Raw genomic sequence first — 21,823 nt, 5'->3', positions numbered from 1 at the left:
CCAAACCTCTGTTTTAAAGATTAAACTAAAGCCTCACTTTTAGGTAGTAATGATTCAGGGTATAAATGGTTGGGAGTTACTAATAGTCTACTGTAGCTCAACTAAGGCTGGGACCTGGAGCCGAAATTTAGCCAAGATAAGGAGGTAGCCGAAACAAGAACAGCCTGCACGATGACAAAACCTTGTTGCTTTAGGGAGTCAAAGAGGCCTCAAGATTCAAAGTACCTAAACAAAGTCACAATTACATTTGGCCTTAAAGCAGACATTCAGAGCCATAAAGATAAGGAACTGCAGAGCAGACACTAAACCAGAACAGGCCACCCCTCAAGGGCAGTACGTACGTAATCTCAGAACCAAGTTTGTGTGAAAACAAGGGTTAACTAGCAGACACAGGGAGGAAGAGTATGTCCTTCATGCAGAGACCCCTGACGACCACCACCCGGAGACACCAATAGGCATGTGCAAATAATGCCTGAATATGTATATCTTTTATCAGAAAGCTAATGAATATGTATATGAAGCATGGACTTAACTGGCACAAAGAGATCTGACGTTAGGAGGAGCGATCCCCCTGCATCCGGATCCCCCATGCATCTGTCACCGCAAATAAAGAATGCCTGCCTTTTAACACTACACTGGTGTTACAATGTTTATTCCCAATTTCGGTGACACCAGTGCTGCACACGCTGAAGACCTGGTGCTTGCTACACAGCAACGTCTCATCCAGAAGCCTGGCTTCAGTTAGCTCAGAAGTGTTTGGAAGGGTCTGACCTGGGGCTTGCAGGTTTGCTCCTTATTCTTTAGGAAGCATCTTTGCAACTGCCAGATGTAGAACAAACCATTCATCCACATGACATTGCCCCTCTAGTCCAAGGATAAGCCATCCAGAGAAAAATGGAAGTGTGTATTGGGATTAGTAGTCAGAAGCATTTCCAATAGTGCAAACTCCAAGTGCTCCCTGCTCCAGAAGGCTGCTCTTTCTGCATGGTAAGCTCATTCAGGTGTATTTTCCAGATAGGCACCTAATCTGGGTTAGACTTCTATCATTAGACTAGAAAAGCCACCACATTCCAGCAAGAGGTCCAGTTATGGATGTTTTCCAATACATTCATCATATCCCAAGATGATGTCAGAGTAAAATACAGGAAGCAGAATGAGAATCACACGAAGAGCCCACATTTTAACCCCAGCCTTTCCAAACTAAACTATAAGATCAGCCTGTGTAATGACCTGCAGCAGCAGCAGCAGCCACAGCCTGTACCAGAGTTATTTCACCACTTTTAGTTCTGCTAACACTCTAGGAGCACAGGAAACACCAGCATTCAGCCCAAACACCTCCAGCCCAGGAGAACTGAGTGCTCTATCAGCAGATCTTTGGCAGCTACAGATGCCACAACAGCACTCAAACCAGAACTTTTTAGAGGAAGGCAAAGCAGATATGGCTGCACCACCAGGAGCTGGGCACCTCTAGGAAAACAGCAGCCTGGCTCCCATGCCTGTGCCCACCTCCAGTGTATGGAGTGCTCACAAGCTGCAAGAGAAGCTGTCTCAGACACATGAAGAACCACCATTTGAAGAGCACAAGAAAACAAAGATTTCATGTTTCTTTTCATCTGCACAAGCCCTAAGACTGAGTCTGGCTTTATACCTAGACTCCCTGTTAAAATGCAGTTTTACAGAGCGCAAGTGCTGCCAGAGCCTTATTAGGCAGAATCTTGACCCCACACTCACTGGACAGCCCCACATTTCTTCCACAGATGCTTTGCCAGTGCTAACACACACCAAGGACCTCCACTGACAAGGATTTTATTTTATTGTAACAAACAAAAATCATACACATTAGCAACATGAATACAGACAACAAATAAATTAATGTCAAATGAGACTGATTGCCAAGGTGCAAATGAGTGGTGACAGTGAAAACTGCTTGGTCAGGTAAGAGACTTTCAACACAGCACATTGCTGGCAGTGCTGTTCAAGCTTGAGAGGAAGCAGAGCCACAAAACATGCTTCTTCAGAGGGGACAGCAGCAAGACAACTGAGCCAACCCTGCCTCACCCTCCAGGAGGAATGCTTGGTTTAAGAAGGTAGAAAACCCAGAGCTCAGTTACCAGCTGTTAAGTAACCTCTGTATAATGTCCTTGCAATAGAGAAGCTGCCAGCACCATATACAAGGCTGCGCTTCCACCTCACCACTACATAAAGCCTGCTGCTGGCTGAGGGAGCTCTGCAACACAATCATGAGATGAGAGAGGAGACCCATTTGCCACAGGACAGGTGAAGACTACAGAGCAATGCTGCCTATAATGCTTACAGAATTAGATGGTAGCCAGGAGTTCCTTCCACTTTTCATGAAAGCAAGTGTTAGCTGTTCCCAGTAACTGATTCTGACTAGGCCAAGTTACATGTAGCTGTATCATAACAGGGAGGAATGTTTAGACTTGATCCACCCTCAGTCCTCCCCCAGCCCTGCAAAATGCATTTAACCCTGATGAAACAGAAAACCCTACCTGAGAAGTGTGCCTGGTGTATAATACACTTCTAGTACGTGACTCATAAGATGCTAAAAAAAAATAATCAATCAGCACCCAGAGTGCCAGAACATCTGTAAGTCTGTTGTCTAGAAGGCAGAACAGTGTTTGGCAGAAGGAGAGGAGGATTACTTGGTCCACGTCATACCAGCCTGGTCATTTCCACCTTTTCAGAGGAACAAGAGCTGGAAGAGAAGCAATTCTTCCTTGTTACTGCCAAGTCCCATTAGATTCTGCTTCCTGCCTTTCTATTAAAAGCATCTTAGAGTGCTCCACTTTTCCCTTAAAAAAATATTCCAAGAACAAAAGAAGTACTAGGTGTTGAACTGGATAGTAAGGGAGTGCCACATTTACTAATCCACCACATTCCCAGAGCAACTTCCTTCTGGCAATTAATGATCCAGTTTTTAGTCCTTGCTTGTTTTCATTATTTTCCACTGGTGCTCTGTATACACCAGACAGAACCACAGCGCTCCTGAGGATACTCCAGCACTGAGCATGACAAGACAGTCAGACTACAGGAAGACAAGCCAGCCTGCTTGCACATCACATGCAGTCTTGTACCAAAAAACACAGTTCAAGGTTTTACTGTGGTGCAGTGTACTGGTAAGCACATCTAGCACACTGAAATGGTGCAATACAGCAGACAGGATGGTTTACACTGGTTTAGTACTCGTGCAGGAGTTTTTCCAAGACTGGCTTTAGGAGGACAGTCACAACTGTTTCCTTTTCTGAGATGAAGAGCTGGAAGGACAACGTCCCTATTTTACTGCAGCACAATGGGACAGGGAAGCAGAGCCTAAGACACCCTGTAGCCTACTAAAGACACCAGAAGCATTCTTCCTAGAAACCCGTGGGAGTGAGTACGTTCAGATCCCGAGGTTTGATATTATGGGAACGTGGAGATTGTTTCCTCCCTTCTGTGACTGGGATGTCCATTTTGGGTGGCTTGAAGCTGACTGGATCTTCTGGCATCCTAGTAGCCTGAGCACGCATCAGCTCCATCGGGGATGGCTTCTGGGCCCCCTTATAGGACTGGACAGTAAATCCTCCTGATTATAAAAAAATTACAGCAAGTAAGAGCTAGGAAAACTAGTCAAGTCCTTTTTCCACTGCTGCCAGGAACAGGCACTGTCACTGATGCCCAACACTGCAGAAAGCCTATGCAAGACACCACAGCTTCATGTCACCTAAAACCTACTCCAGTGGCTGACACTTCCAGTTCTGGTTCTACCAGGCAGCAGAAAGAGTAAAAAGCTGTCACCTTCACATCCTGCCTTTCGACTGCAGCTCAGTGCAAGTAATTTCTACTTTCATATCCTTGGCACAGGTTTTTACCCAACTGCTTTATATTTAGGCACAGAAATTATATGAATAGCACACATTCACAAGGTGGTCCTAGAAAGTAACAAGGCAGGCAGGGTAAGGTTCCAGAACTAGCTAGCAAGTTTGTTGTATGACAGTTCTCCCCTAGCTCTTGCAGGGCAGGAGGTCTTAGAGGACATACCTGGATCATTGGTGGATTTCTGGATGGCTTTGGGTCCAAAAAAGCTCCATCTTTCAGATGGCAATTTGTCCCCACCAGCTTCTATGGCAAAGTCTGGGCCAATGACAGAAGTAGAGGATCCCTGACTAAACCAGCCCCTAGGAAAAAAATAATTGATATATATAAAACACAAGAATAAATACTTCAAGTGCCCCCCCCCCATGCCAAGAACTTTACATGTAGTTATCAGGGACAATTTACTCAATCTCAAAAGGTTTGTTACCACCCAGAATGAAGATATGCATGCTGAAGTTTCACAAGCTTTCAATATTTGGATCTATCCAACACAAATCCATAGTAAGCTCTGTATTTCAGCCCTTAGACAGTCCCTTGCTGGATAAAGAGGTTATTTGTAGCAGGTCCCACCTCAGCAGCCTGTAGGAAACCCAGGGAGACAGTGATCTGCCAGGGACAGAGTACCTGTTTTTATGCTTGGGAGAGGAGTGGGGAGTGCTGCTTGGAGTGGATTGAGCAGAAGTAGTCTGTTTGTCATCTTTTGTCATCTCTCGACTCTGCATTTTTAGCTTCTATTAAGAGAAGCAAGAGAAACACAGAAGCAATTGAGTTTAAATACAAGATGTAAGGAACAAACAGCCAGTTTTATTGTAAAACTGGATAATTGTTTATATTACAGGTGATAAAGGATTTAATGTCACTTCACATAAAGCTGAACCCAGTACTACAATACTCACATTCACCCCTTAAGCTTGTTTCCACATCAGATACAAGCATTTTGGAAGTCTGCCACGCTCAAAGACACATCCTCCAGGCTAGAGGAAGTAACACCTACAGCTCACTCTGCAATTCAGAGTCACTACCCACCAGTAATGCACTGCTTCAATATCAGCATTCAGAAGGAGGCTGCAGATGTAGCAGAGCGAGCTTGCAGATCAGTTCAGCTACCTGTAACAAGTCTAAATGCCACATCAGCCATTTGTCTCCAGCACTTTTCAGAGCAAAGTTTTCAGTCCCAAGGATTCTCTAAAGAAGGTAAGACCAGACTTTGTACAGAAGGTACAAGGTCTAAGAGCATTAGACCCTGAGAAGTAATCCACATATGACAGGATGGAAACACTGCTCTATGTGGGGTCCTGACCCTGGAACCGGACTAGTGTCAGGGGTCTGCTGAAGAGGGGACACCATGATGAGGCTGAGGTGAGGGGTGGAACTAGATGAAGACTTGGTAGTCACCCCTTGATTGCACAGTTGGGGCTGTGGGCTAGACTTCGATAATATGCCTTTGTCACTCCCTACACTGCTTATCAGCTGCCAGAAAATCGGGCCTAAACCTATAACAAGAGCCTAAACAGTTTCTAACAGAACACCCTGGGGGAAGTATTTAAACCAAATCAAGAAGCTGTCACCCACTCACAACTAACACTAATCACAAGCACAACTCATCATTGAAGGTTTAGTTGTGTGGCTCTAATTATAGAAGCGAACATTTTCACTGAATCATGAGGCCTCCCTTCCTCTTTTCCCCTCATTTATCTACCCAAACAGCCTCTGTTCAGCTCCAAAAGTCATAGCAGGATGTGCTGTAGCAATTAAGACTCTGGGTACAAAGACATGTGGGGACTGGGAGCTTCACAGCAGCTATAAAATTGGAGAATGGGAGTAACTCAGTGGAATTCCCTCTTAGCTGGTCTGAGACCCCCATCACCTTTGACCTCACCACAGACTACTGGAACACCAAGCAGATTGTATCCCCCTTCCCCTGATTTCATGTATCTTGCTCTACCAATTTCTGCCTTATTATGTATTGGGCTTACTATATGGGTTAAAGCAAACTTGCTTAAGGACAGTGGAAAACTTAATAAAATTGTGGTATATGTTAAGTACCTGGCACCTCATCAGTGAAGCACATTAACAAACCATCTGTCTTGCTGCAGATAACAATCCAGCAACAGTCCATGACACTCTTGAACACCAATATGAACTGCATTTGAAGAGTACGCCTGGTCATTAAATAAACAGGAACTGGGTGTACATGAACCAGGTTATTACAAGGCAGACAGTACTAACAACTTTGAAGAAGTCACTTGAAGGGCAGTTATAGTTCAAACACCAACTACACAGGCCCCTTCTCAGAATGTTTCCTGTGGCTATCCAAGCCACACTAATGCAATTCACCAATGCTATTATTGAAACTTTGACCTTGTGGGAACACACTTGGAGAGTTCACTAACTCCAGCTGCAAGATTACTGTGGGCAACTGAGCTCATCAGCAACATGTTGATTCAAGACCTTTGCCTTTATTTCCAGTAAGAGGCAAGCCCAATTTCGTCTAACTCCCACATCAGAAATGCACAGCTTACAAGTTCTCTTGGGACAAACAGTTAAAACAATCAACTGCAGGGCACCATTCAAAGGTACAGCAAGCAACAAGATTCTGTGTAGGGATGTTCCCACCTGGAAAGACAACTGTGATAGTCTGACATGACTGTGGAATATGACAGATTTCAGTAAAAAGTTTGTTTCAAAACTATAAAGGCTAACACTAAGTTTAAAATATAAGTGAGCAACCTTTTTTACACAATGAGCTAAAAGCCTTCAGAGGAAGCAGTTCAAGGAGTCCTAGCAAATTGCTCCAAAAAGTTATGTCACCAGACAGGTGTTAAGCTAGTACACAACCTACATGGAGAAAGCCAATGCAAAGCAAGCCTTACATGGACAGCCTCAGCCACTCGGTGATACTTGGTCTCCTCAGTAGTGAGGCCTTTGTGGGGAGTATAGCCAGCATCTCTCAGTCCTGCTTGCTGCTCAAAGCGCTGAATGCTCTCCTGAGTCTGCTCTGGAATGGACAAGAGCACATATTCACACAGAAATGCCACCAAAAGCAATTCTGGCAGACAAAGGCAACTTAAGCAACTAAATGTAAGACCCTTTTTTCATCATTCATACCTATATGTTGTGATGAGTTGATAGAGGCAGCAAGATGAAGCTAATGAGATATTCCAACTTGAAAAGCACACTGAGTCATAGGGCTAAGTCAGATGAGCAGTGATTTGTCCCAAATCACCAGACGTATTACAAATGCAACACCTGTAATTAAAGCCATCTCACCCAAAAAGCTGCATTGCTCCTAATTACAACTTCCTAAATCTTGGAGACACCAATAAGCTGTACATTTTAATTGGCCCTCTAGGGTCACAGGAGGGTTTTTTGCCAACAAAAAAAATGAAGTCTTCCGAAAGACTTCCCACAGTAGCTAATCTGACAATCACAGCCTTGCAGAACCGGTGGTAAAGACTCCCAGGGATTCTAGATTAGGAAAAAGTAAGCTTTTTCGGCCAAATACAGAGCCAGCTTCTAATACACTGATATCAGCTTCAGTTCTGAAAAATATAAGCAGTTTCCCACCACCAGCAGCATAAAATGTTCGCTCCCTACTGGAACTAAGAAAAGTCAAAAGGAATTAGAGTACAAAAAAATTCTGGAAAAGCCCAATGTCATCTTTAAAAGAGACAACACTTCCCATGTTAAAGTTATTTGCAGGGATAGTGCACTGTATATATGAGAAATCTAGAGGACCTTTGTCTGTTTATTTCCAGCTTGTGACTGAATGTTCTTCCTGGGAAGTGTAGATTAGGGCTCCTGACTTCTTACTGCGCAAGAAGATTTTTAGACCATCATGGTTTTAACTAATTGGCATTTTATCATTAGACTAGATCAGGAGCTGCTTTTGAGAAGAAAGTCCATTTTCCTGGATGTTATTTTCTAAAGCGCTGGCTATTTTTGAGCCAAGGCTGTAACAAGAACAAATGTATAGCTATTCCAAAATGCTGGTCTGAAAATCTAGAAGTCTTTGGAAGCACTGCTTGGAGGAAAAGATGAAGCTCAGATCCCAGCTGCTAAAAGAGGCAGCAGCAGGGACAGATTAACACATGAATAATTCCTCTTGCTGCAAACAGGCATGTCTTCTCTGCAAGCATAACTGACCCAACTCAATTTCAAAGCACCATGAATTATGAGGTTTGTTTTTTTAAGGGTTACTGTTAGCAAGAGAGCTGCTGCTGCTATTAACATAAATGCCAGCAAGTGCTCCATTAGCACAGTATGTCAGCTCTCCACACCACTCTGGTTAATTTTAGAGCTTCACCTGTCATTCGGGAATAGCAAGTTAATAAGCAAACAGAATAGCAGCAGCAACCTCTGCACTCCAGCAACAAGGTAGCATGGACTGCAGTGTCACATCAGCTGATAATCTACCCTGCACTCCTCCCTCATCACCCACCTCCAGCACCTGGAAACAGAGGCAGTAAGTGTGGCCTATTCTCCAGTTCCTTGCTTCCTTCTAGAATCATCCTCCAAAAAAACCACCTCATACAGCTCAAGAGTAGAGTCAGTCTGAACCTACAAGCTGTCCAGGAACTCTGGTAGTTACCTTGAGGCATTACCAAGCCAGAGCATGCTCACATGCCCACCGCATTAGCCACCACATTAGAGGTGAGAGTTCTTACTTGTAATGAGAGAGTTCATGATGATATGAGTGGCCTTGGCCTTCACCACAGGTACCTTGTTCACACTTTCAGTGGATGATGAAGGAGTTATGACAGGTGCATTCATGTTAGCATCCCCTTCCTCAATCTGTGGGGAAGAAGCAGGGTACAGTTTAAGATAAAAAAGTACCTCAGCACCTTGCCAGGTCACATCTCTAACTACCCAAATGAGACAAGGCCAAGCTGCTCTAGCAGCTAGCCTTCATCCCATGGAAGAAACCCATACACCATTCTCACTACAGTCCAGGAACATTTAGAGCTTGAACCTTGCAATTCTTAGCCATGAACAAGCAGCTCACATCCAACATTTGAAAACCTACCAAGCTCAGAGCCAACAAGTTGTTAGTCTAAGTACAAAAAGGTCAACAGGAAAGAAGCCAGAACATGTTTACTTCTATTCTCATAGCTGCAAATCAGACTGCAAGGTTAGTTGGGTAAGAGCACCTTCCAGACAGCTCAGAAACACAAACTATTTACAGAATGGCATCACACAGATTAGAGGCTGGTGTTAGATCTTGTTTTCCCCCTCATCCCCTGTATCAGTTTCTTGCTCAGTGTATCTAGTGGTCATAGCTCTACCACTGATCACTAGATGCTAGCAACAAAAGAATCAGACAATAAATGCTAGAAAACAAGAAATCTTGTGAAACAGACTTCCTCCCCCTAACACAGCAGTTACTGTTCCATGACTGGACAGTTCAGTTTTTGTGCCAAACATATCTAAGTTTTCTTCCACAAGAAAGATTTTAAAACAAAATGAGGTGAAAAGTAGAGGTTAAGCTCCAAAGGATGCAGGGTTACTCACTTCCATTCAACAACATTTACCTTCACTTCAATCGAAATTTAACTAAATTTAGCAGAGCTGGTCTTGCACTCAAAGCATCCCCAGTGTCATTTCATAGAACAGTTTGGGTTGGAAGGGACCTTCAAAGATCATCTAGTCCAGCCCCACTGCTGCAGGCAGGGACACCTTTCACTAGTCTGTTGGGCTGATGGCTGGACTTGATGATCCTAGAGGTCTTTTCCAACCTTAATGATTGTATGATTCTAAATTAGGTTGCTCAAAGCCTCATCCCAACTGACTTCGAATACTTCCAGGAACGGAGCATCCACAGCTTCTCCAGGCAACCTGTACCAGTGCCTCACCACCCTCATCATAAAGAATTTACATCCAACCTTCATCTACCCTTTGCTCTGGTTTAGTAACCCCTGGTTACACCCTACAGCTTTTTTACCTGTTAACACCTCCGATAAGCAAGGGAACCCCCAGAACACGATTATCCTAGCCATACTTCAACATCCCTGCAACAGAGCCAGGCAGCAAAGCTGGCCTTTTGCCCCCAGCACCCACCAAGGGCTCCGAGGGCCCGGCGGGGCAGCAGCTAGCCCAGTGCTGTGTCCCAGCCAGGCCGGAGGGCTACCAGGGCCGGGCTGCAGCAGCACACTGAAGGCACCTGGTCCGGGCTGAGGCAACCGGCCGGACCGTACCTTCGAGAGCTCCTGGTACTTGCGCTCGGGGATGACCGGCTGCTTCCAGAGGACGTTGGCACAGAGGTCGGCGGGCGGCGGGGTCATGGGAGCCGTGTCCTCCAGGGCGTCGTCGTAGCTGAAGGCCCGTCGCGGCACGCCGACGGGCAGCGACATCTTGCCAGGGCGGGCCCCACCGCCCTGCTCCAGCGCTGCGAACACAGAGGGCAGCGCTCAGCGCCGCCGGGGCCGACCGGGGCCGGTGGGGAGCGCGGGGATGGGGGAGGCCTTACCGGGAGCGTCAGGCTGCCGCGAGGTCATGGCGGCGGCGCCGCGGTTCGGCTGAGGCTAGCGCGGCTCGGCGGGGGACGGCGGGCTGGGGACCGGCGGCGCCATGGCGGGGCCGGCGGGGGACCCAACGCCGCCGTCGGCCCGGAGGCGCGAGGAGCTCCATCCCCCACCGCGGGAGGGCTCTTATAGGCGCGTAGATCTCGCGAGAGCTGGCGGCGGCGCGCGGGGCACGCTGGGAGTTGTAGGTCGGTATGCGGTGAGGCGTGGCCTAGAGAAAGGGGCGTGAGCAAGGTGCAGGGCGTGGCCGGGCCCCACGGGGGCGTCGGGCGTTGGGCTTTGGGGCACGGGTGGGCATCGCTGCCCGCCGCACCCCGTCCCTGCCAGACCTCACTGCCGTGGGGTTTGCTGCCTCGGTGGTGCTGCTTGACCCTGCCCACTCTGGCACACCTGCCACCTGGTTCTGCCTGCCCCCATCCCCTGCCCCACCATGAGCTTACAGCAAAATACATAGGACTCCCACGGAGGGGTGCCCAGCCCTCGGGCCTGGCAGCGGGGTGGGACCCAGGCACAGTGGCTCCAGGGAAGGTCCTGCAGCTGCTTTCAGAGGAACCTGGCCCAGCACAGGGATGCGTTGTGTCACTGGGGAGAACTGGGGTCAAAAGAGTCCTGTGGGCAGCAGGTGCAATGCCTGGGCCCATGGGTGCCTGCTGTGCTGGGTGCTGGGTGGGTGTGGGGCCTGGCGGTGGCTCACCTGTCTGTACACCAGCTGGGGAGGCCTCCCTCCCTCCATCCATTTGGATGGCTCAGCCCAGATTGTTGTGATGGATGGAGCTACATCGAGTTGGCAGCCAGCCACAAGCAGTGTTCCCCACGGCTCAGTGTTGGGGCCAGTCTTGTTTCACATCTTTATCAATAATCTGGATGAGGGGACTGAGTGCACCCTCATTAACTTTGCAGATGACATCAAGTTGGGCAGGAGCGCTGATCTGCTCGAGGGCAGGAAGGCTCTGCAGAGGGACCTGGACAGGCTGGATCGATGGGCTGAGGTCAGCTGTATGAGGTTTAACAAGGCCAAGTGCCAGGTCGCGCACCTTGGTCACAACAACCCCATGCAATGGTACAGGCCTGGGGAAGAGTGGCTGGAGAGCTGCCTGGCAGAGAGGGACCTGGGGGAGCTGGCTGACAGCCAGCTGAACATGAGCCAGCAGTGTGCCCAGGTGGCCAAGGTGGCCAACAGCATCCTGGCTTGTATCAGGAATAGCATGGCCAGCAGGAGCAGGGCAGTGATCGTGCCCCTGTGCTCTGCACTGGTGAGGCCACACCTCAAATACTGTATTCGGTTTTGGGCTCCTCAGGACAAGAAGGACATTGAGGTGCTCAAGTGTGTCCAGAGAAGGGCAACGAAGCTGATGAAGGGTCTGAAGAGCAGGTCTTATGAGGAGTGGCTGAGAGAACTGGGATTGTTTAGTCTGGAGAAGAGGAGGCTGAGGGGAGACCTTATCGCTCTCTACAACTACCTGAGAGGAGGTGGTAGTGAGGTGGGTGTTGGTCACCTCTCACAACTCACTAGTGGTAGGGCAAGAGGAAATGGCCTCAAGCTGCATCAGGGGAGGTTTAGATTGGATATTAGGAAAAACGTCTTCACTGAAAGAGTGGTCAGGCATTGGAACAGGCTGCCTAGAGAGGTGGTGGAGTCGCCATCCCTGAAGGTGTTCAAAACACATGTAGACGTGGCACTTGGGGACTTGATTTAGGAGGTCTGGGCTTGTTGGGTTGGCGGTTGGACTTGATGATCCTAGAAATCTTTTCCAGCTTTAGTGATTCTATGGTTCTATGACCCATCCCTCCATCCCTACCGCGGTCGGAGCGTCCCCTTTAAGGGCGGCGGTGACGTCGGGGGCGGGCACAGCTGGCGCTGGCGCGCCGCCCGCGGGCACAGCTGGCGGGGTCGGGGGGCTGCAGCTGCGCCGGTGCCGCATGGCTCCGCCCGGCGCCCTCCGGGACCTGACACTGGCCCTGGGGGCCGCCGTGGCCGCCCTCGGCTCCTTCCTCTACATCGCCTGGAAGATCTGCTTCCGCGGCACCGGCACCGGCACCGACTGGAGCGGCTGGTGGGAGCAGGAACTGCGGGAGCTGCGGGAGCGAGCCCCCGCCGGCGACGTGGTAAGGGCGGGGCGGACCCTCGCCGGGACCCCCGGCTCGTCGCGGGGCGGGAAGGGCGCAGGGTCGGGATCTCCCTGGGATCCCCCATACCGGGATCCTCTACACCGGGAGCCCAGTACCGGCATCTCTTCGATCCCAACGGGGCAGGGATGGGGCAGGGGGTCGGGACCTCTCCGATCCCACGGGACAGGGGCGGGGCAGGGGTTCGGAATCTCTCCAATCCCAACGGGGCAGGGGATCCCTCCGGGTTTCTCACACCATCGAGACCGTCCAGCTGGGGAAGGGGCAGGGGGTCGGCATCGTCTCTGTGATCATCAGGCTAGGGAAGGTTCTGTATCGCCTGCGGGATCCCTCTGAGCACATGGGGCTGGGGAAGGGGATGCAGGGTCAGGATCACCCTGGGATCTTGCACCAGGATCCCCGTGGAGCCAGTCAGGCTCTGTTCCCCAGGATATTCTGCAGGATGACGGCCCTTGGGGACCCTCAGGCAGTCCATCCTGCTGGGGAAGGGGTCCCCTGTCTGAACCACCCCTGCAGCCCACTGGGCTGGAGATGGGGGTGCATGGGCTGGGGGAGCTGGCAGGACTCCTTGCTCCGGGCTGGTCCCTCAACCAGCTGCCTGAGCATGGGGCTGCAGATCGTGGGATCAGTCCCACACCCTCCTGCGTCCCCGCAGCTGGACTGGCGGCAGGTGCTGGTGCTGGGGCTGGACGGGGCAGGGAAGAGCAGCGTCCTGCACTACATCTGCAGCCAGACAGCCAGGGAGCACATTGCACCCACCCATGGCTTCAACTCTGCCCAGCTCTACATCGAGGGACTGGAGATGGACCTGCTGGAGGGTAAGACTGGCCTGGCTTTGCTGTGTCCCCTGGGGCTGAGCCTGCATGGCACGGAGGCTGTCCGCACCTGCCGGCACCAGGCTGTGGGGTGCAGAGCATCCCAGGCGGTGGGAGCATCCTGGGCAGCAGGACGTCTGGTTCCCCGGGGTGCTACAGGGAGGCAGGAGGTGGCAGCCCTGCATGCCCCTGCGCAGGGGTCTGATCCTGCCCATCTCCCGCAGTGGGGGGCAGCCAGAACCTGCGAGCATACTGGCCCCACTACCTGAGCCAGGCCCATGTGCTGGTGTTTGTGGTGGACTCGGTGGACAGGTCGCGCCTGCTGACGGCACGGCAGGAGTTGCATGCGCTGCTAGCTGCGGAGCCCCGGCTGCCCCTGGTCGTGCTGGCCAACAAGCAGGTGGGTGTCTATCCATCCATCCATCTGTCCCTCCAGTTGCCCCCAGGGCTGTTTACAGCAAAACTGACCCTCCCCAGGGCTCCAAGGGGAAATCCTGATACCCAAAATCCACTCGCTCTTACAAAATCTGATTTCTTGGGGGCTGTCTCATCCAGTTTTCATCAGGAGGCGTGGCTGCCATTACCAGTGCCTCAGCTAACAAGTTTTGGGAGAATACCCCGGGAGCAGCCTGCAAAATCCTACAGGGGAAATACATTCCCCAGGCAGGTGGCCAAGAGCATGCCTGGTGCTCCTTCCCGTTAGCTTGTGCCAAAGCGACTCCAACGTGAGGGCAAGGCAGCCCTGTCAGCACACAGTCCCTGCCAGGACTGCACAGGCAGGATGGGGCCCCTGCCAGCCGGGAGCGCTGCTCCCAGCACGGCTCCCCTCCGGAGTGGCCACCTCTCTCTCTCCCTTGCAGGATAAGAGCAATGCCCTCAGTGCGGCAGAGCTGCAGGAGGAGCTGGCCTTGCACATGCTGAGTGGGCAGCGGGAGCTCTTCCTCCTGCCCACCAGCGCGACCTGGGCCAGCCTAAGCACTGCCACCAGCGTCCTCCGCGTGAAAAGCCTGCTGGTCACCCTGCTTTCCCAGCCCTGAGCCCACACAGGCTCCCACCCCTGGCTTGTATTTGGGGTCTGCGGCACAGGATGGAGGCGGCCAGGCAGGAGCCCTGGAACTGAAGACTTGCTGGTAGCAGGCTGCCAGTTCTGGGGTGTTTGCTGCACCCCACAAGGTTTGGGGTTGAGCTGCTGCACAGCTGCCCTTGGGAAACATGAGCAGCAGGCTCTGCTTTCTGCCACAAGGAGAGGGCAGTTGCCTACCCCACTTTAGGGATGAAGCCTCCCTTGGGATGGTGGCACAAGCATGGCTCTTACCTCCTGGTGAGTGGGAACGTGCAGCACACGGCAGGGCCCCGCACCTTCACAGCAGCCCTGCAGGATATTAAATGAATGGGGCTGAAAAAGTGAGGTAGCCCTTCTACCCACCAGCACAGACAGGTCATCCCAGGAGATGGGCTCTCCTTTCCAAAAAACACAGGGAGTTACTGCTGGCACAGCCCTGCCAATACAGCGCACACCAGTGGGAATAACCAACTCAGGCTGTCCCTTATCAGGGCAGAGCACAGCTGTCAATTCCCCCAACTATGAATTTAAAGCCCTGTGTAGGAGAGATGAAGGCAGGTATTGTGCAGCCCTGCACTGCCCCTTCACCCTGAACAGGGGTAAAGCCAGTCTATTTGGTAGGAGTTGCACTGAGCAGGCATTTGCCCCCCTGCCTGGTCTCCCTCCCTCTCAGCTGCCCCAGGGAGAAGGGGAAGAGGCCAGGCTCAGGGCCCACAGGAAGCCCTGCCTGCAGGCAGAAGGGCTCTTGGGTCAGGCCGTGGGGCACTGGGTCCTGGAAAACCTATTGCAGAAGCTGGGGAGCACACTGGTGAAAGGGAGTATGTGCTGGTCTCTGCTGTGAAACCTTTTGTACAGTTGCTTCTTCCTTCTGTCAATAAAAGAGGCTGATCACTCTGCTGCCCTCCAGCTCCTTGGCAGGGAAGGGGCCTCCAGCCTGGTCTTCCAAGCTGGAGGCAGGAAGGTCACTCAGAAGGGAAGGAAGCAGCACATGGCCCCACTCCAGCATCTGCTTACAGATGAATCAGCAAAGGCCCAAGTGCTGCCTGCACCCCGTGGGCGCCCAGCCCCATTGCTGCAGGGACACACACCCGATGCCTGTGTCCCACAGGTCGGCACCAGGAGCTCTCTGAAGCAGGACTGCACCAAGCGGGAGCCCACAAGCAAGACATTCACACCAGCTTGAAAGAGTAATTTATTTTAACAAGGCAAAAGAAGTGCTGATGGCCACACAGAAAGGGAGCAGCACAGCACATCCAGTCCCAATGCCACAAGCCATAGCCAAGAGTCTTTCATGCCTGATTATAACTGTCTCTGTCTAATGAAGGTCCTTCCTCCATTGCCAGAGGCTTTGCGTAGCTCAGCTTGCTGGTGCTGAGCTTGTGACCGTCACCTGTCTGTCAGTCCCCAATTGGTTCAGAAAATGGTCACATCAAACCTGCACTTGCAGGCAAACCTGAGAAAAAAGGGCAATCACTGCATGTCCATCTTTTCCTGCTTGAGTGATAATATGAAATCTTTGTACTCCTCAGGATAGAAATTCTTGTACACATTGATCTTTCTCTTAATCTGCTTGGGAGTATCCTGGTAGTAGTTCTTCTCATCTCGAGCCATTTCCTGTAACAAAGGAGAGGATAAATCAGAGAGGAGTGGCTCCAAGGGCAAACACAAAACCAGCCCAGCCATGCTCCAAAGGCCCACCCAGGCCGGCTGTCATCACTGTCTGACTCAGACAGGGATCTGGCCGAGGTTCAAAAGCGCAGCTTCCCCTTAACAATCAGCTGACTGAAATGGGACCCAGGACAGAGAGGATCCCACCCTGCAGAAGATCCAGGTGCTCCTCGCTCTGGGACAGCCAGTACTTACCTTGTAGTTCTCCCCATGGTTCTGTATCATGTACCGCACGTAGTCAATGAGGTCTCGCGAGAGTGTGTTTGACTTCTTCTCGGGGAGACTGGCCTCATATTCCATCTCTAAACAGAGGACACAGACACTGTGAGGCAGCTGAAGGAAGCAAGCAGCATCTCAGAGGTCCCCAGCCTCTTCCCAAGATCAAGTGCTGCCAGTACTGCAGAAAGGAGGCGGCTCCTGCAGCATAGCTCAGCTGCTCGCACACACAGGACTGCTTCCCAGAACGATCGTGCAGGAAAACAAACAAGACAACAGCCCTCTGCATAGGCTGCAGTCATCCAGGCCTGCACTGCGGCTCCTCTCCAGTTCACACCATGAGGTGTGGAGCCTTTCTGCCCCGGCTGCAGAGCGTGACTCTTCAGAGCTGCCCAGCCCACCACTAAAACGTGGCATACTGCAGCCACAGTCCCTCGTCACCCCAGTGCCACATGCCAGTGCCTTTCAGAGTGACAAGAGCCCTCTTGGGTCTGCAGGTAGAAATACTGTGAAAAAAAGCAGCACAGGAGGGAAATGGAAATTCATGAGGCAGAGGACACACAGAAATGGCAGAGCTGCTGTCCTCGCTCCCAGCTCAGGTCTAGCCTGGCTGGGAACCCCCAGCTGACTGCTGCCAGGGGGGTACTCCTCTACAAGCCTGCAAGCCTGGACAAGAATTAACAGCCTTTCCTGCCCCTGGCATGGCACAGCAGCTAAGGACAGTCTGGCAGTACAAAGATGAAAGACAAAATAACCCACAGGGCCTTGGGAGAACCCCAAATGCAATGGCAGCAGTGCGGTTCAGCAAACCCGCCAAGGATGAAGGTGGTGAAGCACTTCTGGGGAGGACAGAAACAGCACTGACCATTCACCACATAGGGCTTCCGCACTATTTTCTTTCTTTGTCCCCATCCATCGCTTTCCACTTCCATCCCCTGTGTTAAATGAGAGAGAAAGCAAGTCAAGAAAAGACCGTTTAGAAGAGAGCTGTGTCCTCAAAACTCATTGCTCCCAAAACTCCAGACTGCTTATATAACAGCTCCAAGGACCAGGAAATCTTAGCCGGCTTGAGCAGAGCCTTTCTTGTGCCATTAAGGTAGACTGTGGGCAAGCCAGTCGCATGAGCAATACTGTGTGAACGGAGACAAGTGGCAAACAAGGTCACTCTTGTTTTCTTCATGAGTATGGCATTTCATGGGGCCACCTTCTGCCTGGAAGTGTTGCCCACTGATGTATGCAGGCCAGGCTGGTGCTGATGTATACAAAGAGGCTTGCTTTCTTATCAGGAGCAACTCAGCTGCAGTGTTCCCAACCCCACCTCCCTTTGGCAAGTCCCAGGAGACTGACTGACATTACTTGTACTTTTTCCAAAGCCCATTATTTCCCTGTGACACCTCAGCTCATTTCCACGCCAGGATCTCGATGAGAAAAGCGTATCAGTAAAGAGAAGAAGCACATCCACCTACAGAGGCCGGTCCGCAGACACCTGTCCCACACTCCAGGGCAGGCTGCTCTCCACCCTGTCTCTCCCCAGCCCGGCTGCATGTCCCGGAGGACGCCTGACCCCCCACCCGCAGAGAAGCAGCCCCAGCCGCTCATTCCCCTTCCCCGGCAGAGCCCGGCCGCACTCACCAGTAGCTTCTCCTTAGGGATGGGGACGGCCTTGTTGGGATCCTCGGCCAGGCCCATCTCGGCCAGGTTCTGCGCCACCGACTTGGTCGTGTCCCAGGCATGGCGGATATGCGAGCTGTGCGGGGACAGGCACCGGCATCACGGGCTGCGCGTCCCCCTCCCCATAGACAAGCTACCCCCCGAGCGCCCACCGAGCCGTGCTACAGGTCCCCCCTGGAGCACCCACTCCCGCACGGCCCAGGCACGGGCCGGCGACCCGCGCGTCCCCCATCCCCCGGCCTCACCAGGCGATGCGCGGGGCGGCGCGGCGGCGGGCGCTCCGGTAGAGCCGCTTGCGGTTGAGGTTGTAGGAGTATTTCTGCCGCCGGTTCTTCCCCTTCGCCTTCGGCATGGCGAAACCACGCTGCCGCTGCAGCCGCCGCGGAGCGCCAGGCCGCGCCGCGCGGCACCACGGGAAATGGAGTCCCACGCCCGCACCACCTTGCGGGGTGTCCCCGCCGCGGACTACAACTCCCGGCATGCCCCGCGGCGGGGGCGGGGCGTGCGGCCTGCCGGGAGCTGTGTGTCCCCCCCCCCGCCCTCCCATTGACCGTCGGGGGCAGCAGCCATGGCGGCCGGGCCTCCTCCGCCGTTGGAGCCCAGCCCGCTGCCGGTGTTCAGCGAGGAGGGCTTCGGGGACAAGTTTCTGCGCAAGACTCGCGAGAACCCTCTGGTGCCCCTCGGTGCAGTGGGAGGGTCGGGGGGTAACGGGGGAGGGGGGCGCTGGGGGGTGGGGGAAGGGCTGGGGTGGTGGGGGCTGGGGCTGGGGGAGGGCGTGTGCAGTGGGCTGGACCTTCCTGAGCCCGACCCGACGGGCTGCCCTCCGGGGACGCATCTCTAGTCTGGGGGTGTTGTCTAACGAGCCAGCAACGCTCAGGTGCGGGGGGATACGGGGGGTGATGTGTGAGCTGGTCCTGCAAGCCCCTGCCCCGCTTCGCTGACCCGTCTGTCCTTCTGTCCTCCACAGGCTGCCTCTGCACTGTCGGTGTCCTGACTTACGGACTGATCAGCTTCAAGAGAGGCAACACCCGGCAGTCCCAGCTGATGATGCGGGCACGTATCCTGGCCCAGGGCTTCACCTTCGTGGCCCTCTTGGGAGGCATGGTGGTCACGGCCATGAAATCTAGAAAATGAGATCAGGCAAGAGAGAAGCTGTGGCTGCGCGCTGCCAGCCTGTGCCCCACCTGGCAGGGTGGATCCTGGCTGCGGATGGAGTTTTCTGAGAGACAGTTGTGATGTCTCAGTGGAGCAAGTATCAGAGAGGCTCTGTGTTACAGAGCGCTGGAAATGTGGCTAATACACCTCTGTGATTAACCTGAAATTTGGGCTGTGGCATTTTTTGATTCCCTGAGAGCTTATCCTCCTGCAACACCAGAGGCTGTGCCTCACTAAGGCTCTTCACCCCTGTCAGACCTCTTGTCCCTGCTTGGTGCTGTCAGAGTCTGTTAAAATCGTGTCCTGCAGGTCATGGTCTGCCCTGAGGTGTGGCTTTAGTCAGGCGGTGCACAAACATTTGAGAAATGAGCTGCCTGTGTAGGAAGGAACAGCTCTTTTATGGTTTGATCCTGTCAGGACAGAGTTCATAAGCAGTGAGTGAGTTGTTTGGGGAGAATATGTAATCTGGTTGCAACCAGTGAGTAATAAAGTGAATTGCAGTGAGATTCTGACTGATATTGGATTGCAGAGCATTGAGAAGCCAGAGGACTAAACAGCGTAGGAAGGAAGGGGAGCAGGCACGCTACCTCGAAGCTGTGGTGATGCAAGCTGGACACACGAGATGTAACTCCTGTGAAAACAACTCGGGAACTCACATTTCCAAAACAGGAGCTGGCCGTGTTCTCTGGGATGCACTGCTGCTTCGGCTGCTTTTGCTGGGGAGTTGGTTCCCGCACAGCTTGCTGCTTCGCATGAGCTGGGACTGGCTGCTGAGCAAGTGCCCCGTTCCCTGAGGGAGCTGTGCTGCCTGCATCATGACAAACACCGTCATGGGTGGCTCCAAGTCCCACTGTTGACATTAGATCATTTGGATCATACCAGGGGTGTTTGGTGAGCAATGAGGCTTTGCTCTCCCGTGTCAGGGCGCAGCGTGGGGAGGAAATGGGGCTGTCAGATCTGTTTGCTGCATGGCTGCAGCAGCATATACCTGCCGGCAAGCAGAGTGTATCTCTGCAGGAGAGGGGCACAGGCCTTGCTAGCTGCTGCAATTCCTCACGTTGAGCTGCCGGGGGCGCTCTAAGCTTTGCTCTCTGGGTGTGTGCGTGTTGGTTACTGTGCCCTGGCCCTCCCTTGCCGGCAGTGGCTTTGCAGCCAGCTGCCTGGCACCTTCCTGATACTGCTTTGCCCTTACAAGCGGCTCTGGAGGACAGGGTGAGGAGTAAACTCACTCTGCTCATGAAGTGCTTAGTTTGTCCCATCTGGGGAACCATGGTGCTGGTGGGCCTCAACAAGGAGCACAGAAGGCTCTCGCTGCTAGAGGTTACTTCTGAAACACGAGGGTGGGGGACAAGCCATTGCTGGTACTGAGCAGGGTCGGCTCCACCTCTGCACCGGGAAGTCCACGGCTCTGCCTCCTGCGGGGCTGTGGTGCTGCCTGCCTTCCCTGGGTGGCTGCCTGCTCAGCACGCCTTTCCCAGAAGCTGTTTTTGGCTGCCTCACCGGCGCTTTCAGCCTGGCCAGCTTGAGGCAGGGATGTGAAAAGCAGCTGGTGGGCAGATCTGCAAGTGCAATCCCCTGGCAGCCTTGAGATGTGCAGAGTGGGCTGGAGATCAGCTTGGCCCATCAGAACAACAAGCAGGAGCTCACAGCTCCCTGGGGGCAGAGCAGACCCCCCTGGTACTGCTGCCACTGCTTCTGCCCTGGCCTAGCACAAACCCTCTGGCATTTCCCCTCACTCCTCTGTTTTCTTCCTTGTAGAATGAGGTTCTCCAGACCCATCCCTTCCACAGGAGACTTTGTGGCTACAGGTTCTCCTAAACACACATGTATGTGCTGATGAAGCAGAAAGATGACAGTGCCTTGTAGGATTGGAGATGTAGGTTTATTTAACAGGTGATTTTAACAGTCACAGATACCAAAGCTGAGGGGATATAGAACAGCTATGGGCGTGGCTCCCCAAGAGCTGGCTGCCCTTGCCTGACACAGGGTGCACAGCAGCCAGGGGAACGTGGGACTAGCTGCCTGTGGGGGCTGAAGGGCTGGAGCGCAATGGGGGTCCCTGCCCCTGGGAAGCAGCCAGAGGTGCTTCCCACTGTTCTGCAGTTACAGGCAGAGGCAGGCAGCCAAGTCCCAAGGTATCCTGCATCAGTGTCCATCCTGTACCACAGCAAGCTGCCTGTGCATGCTGGAGTGCAGGGGCACATAGTGATCAGTCCTATGGACAAGGGGGCACAATCCTAGCACACAGCACTGAGTGACTCCCTACACACCCATTGCCTCTCCCAGCCTGCTGCTAAGCCTGTGCCCCACAGCCAGGACTGCCTGGTCACCCTATGAGGGCTGCAGTCACAGGGCAGGTGACCTTCCTGCAGGGCAGGAGAGCTCCACATACTTGCTTTTTGGCTGAGCAGGGCTCTGCAGTGAGGCTCAAGCAAATGTTTTGTGGGCTGTGCTCCATGTCCTCCCAGCCCACTGCTCCAAGCCCTTCCCAAGACCCTGGTGGGGCAGACTGGGGGCACAAACTCCAGGCTGCCCTGCAGCAGGGTGTGCACAGGCCTGCCCCTCTCCTGCTACACAGTTTTGCAGTTTTCCTGGGCTGGGCCTCAAAGCTGGAGTGGCTGGTGCCAGCCTCACCAAGCAGAGGTCAGAAAGCCAGTGTTCAGGCTGGAAAGAGTGCCTTGCAGGGCAGGGGTGGGACTGAGATATCTCACCAC

General features: G+C 52.9%; 5 protein-coding genes across 5 annotated transcripts; 3 read left to right on the top strand and 2 right to left on the bottom strand.

Annotated features, from left to right (window-relative positions):
- Positions 1–1,790: 1,790 nt before the first annotated feature.
- KIAA1191 (KIAA1191 ortholog) lies at positions 1,791–10,515 on the bottom strand. The gene is made up of 7 exons (XM_075102561.1): positions 10,340–10,515; positions 10,068–10,258; positions 8,541–8,667; positions 6,747–6,871; positions 4,498–4,604; positions 4,039–4,175; positions 1,791–3,583 (listed from the first exon to the last, which is right to left on the bottom strand). The coding sequence occupies exons 1-7, from the start codon at positions 10,365–10,367 to the stop codon at positions 3,375–3,377; spliced, it is 924 nt and encodes a 307-aa protein (XP_074958662.1). The 5' UTR covers positions 10,368–10,515; the 3' UTR covers positions 1,791–3,374.
- Positions 10,441–12,188, top strand: LOC142061457 (uncharacterized). The gene is given in 4 exon segments (XM_075102560.1): positions 10,441–10,582; positions 11,295–11,597; positions 11,600–11,666; positions 11,668–12,188. Coding segments are annotated over 4 exon segments (936 nt in total). The 3' UTR covers positions 12,092–12,188.
- ARL10 (ARF like GTPase 10) lies at positions 12,103–15,293 on the top strand. The gene is made up of 4 exons (XM_075102562.1): positions 12,103–12,500; positions 13,177–13,339; positions 13,561–13,736; positions 14,197–15,293. Exons 1-4 carry the CDS (start codon positions 12,171–12,173, stop codon positions 14,371–14,373), a joined length of 846 nt encoding a protein of 281 aa, XP_074958663.1. The 5' UTR covers positions 12,103–12,170; the 3' UTR covers positions 14,374–15,293.
- A 280-nt stretch (positions 15,294–15,573) lies between these two features.
- On the bottom strand, positions 15,574–18,435 carry NOP16 (NOP16 nucleolar protein). Its single transcript, XM_075102563.1, has 5 exons — positions 18,200–18,435; positions 17,916–18,030; positions 17,149–17,218; positions 16,263–16,369; positions 15,574–16,013 (listed from the first exon to the last, which is right to left on the bottom strand). Exons 1-5 carry the CDS (start codon positions 18,433–18,435, stop codon positions 15,870–15,872), a joined length of 672 nt encoding a protein of 223 aa, XP_074958664.1. The 3' UTR covers positions 15,574–15,869.
- Positions 18,436–18,440: 5 nt separating this feature from the next.
- On the top strand, positions 18,441–19,275 carry HIGD2A (HIG1 hypoxia inducible domain family member 2A). The gene is made up of 2 exons (XM_075102567.1): positions 18,441–18,637; positions 18,922–19,275. Exons 1-2 carry the CDS (start codon positions 18,523–18,525, stop codon positions 19,086–19,088), a joined length of 282 nt encoding a protein of 93 aa, XP_074958668.1. The 5' UTR covers positions 18,441–18,522; the 3' UTR covers positions 19,089–19,275.
- The last annotated feature ends 2,548 nt before the right edge of the window (positions 19,276–21,823 follow it).

This window comes from Phalacrocorax aristotelis, chromosome 8, assembly GCF_949628215.1.
Source record: "Phalacrocorax aristotelis chromosome 8, bGulAri2.1, whole genome shotgun sequence".
Taxonomy (NCBI): Eukaryota; Metazoa; Chordata; class Aves; order Suliformes; family Phalacrocoracidae; genus Phalacrocorax; species Phalacrocorax aristotelis.
The sequence above is the reverse complement of the archived record's forward strand: the minus strand, read 5'-3'. Positions and strand labels throughout refer to the sequence as shown.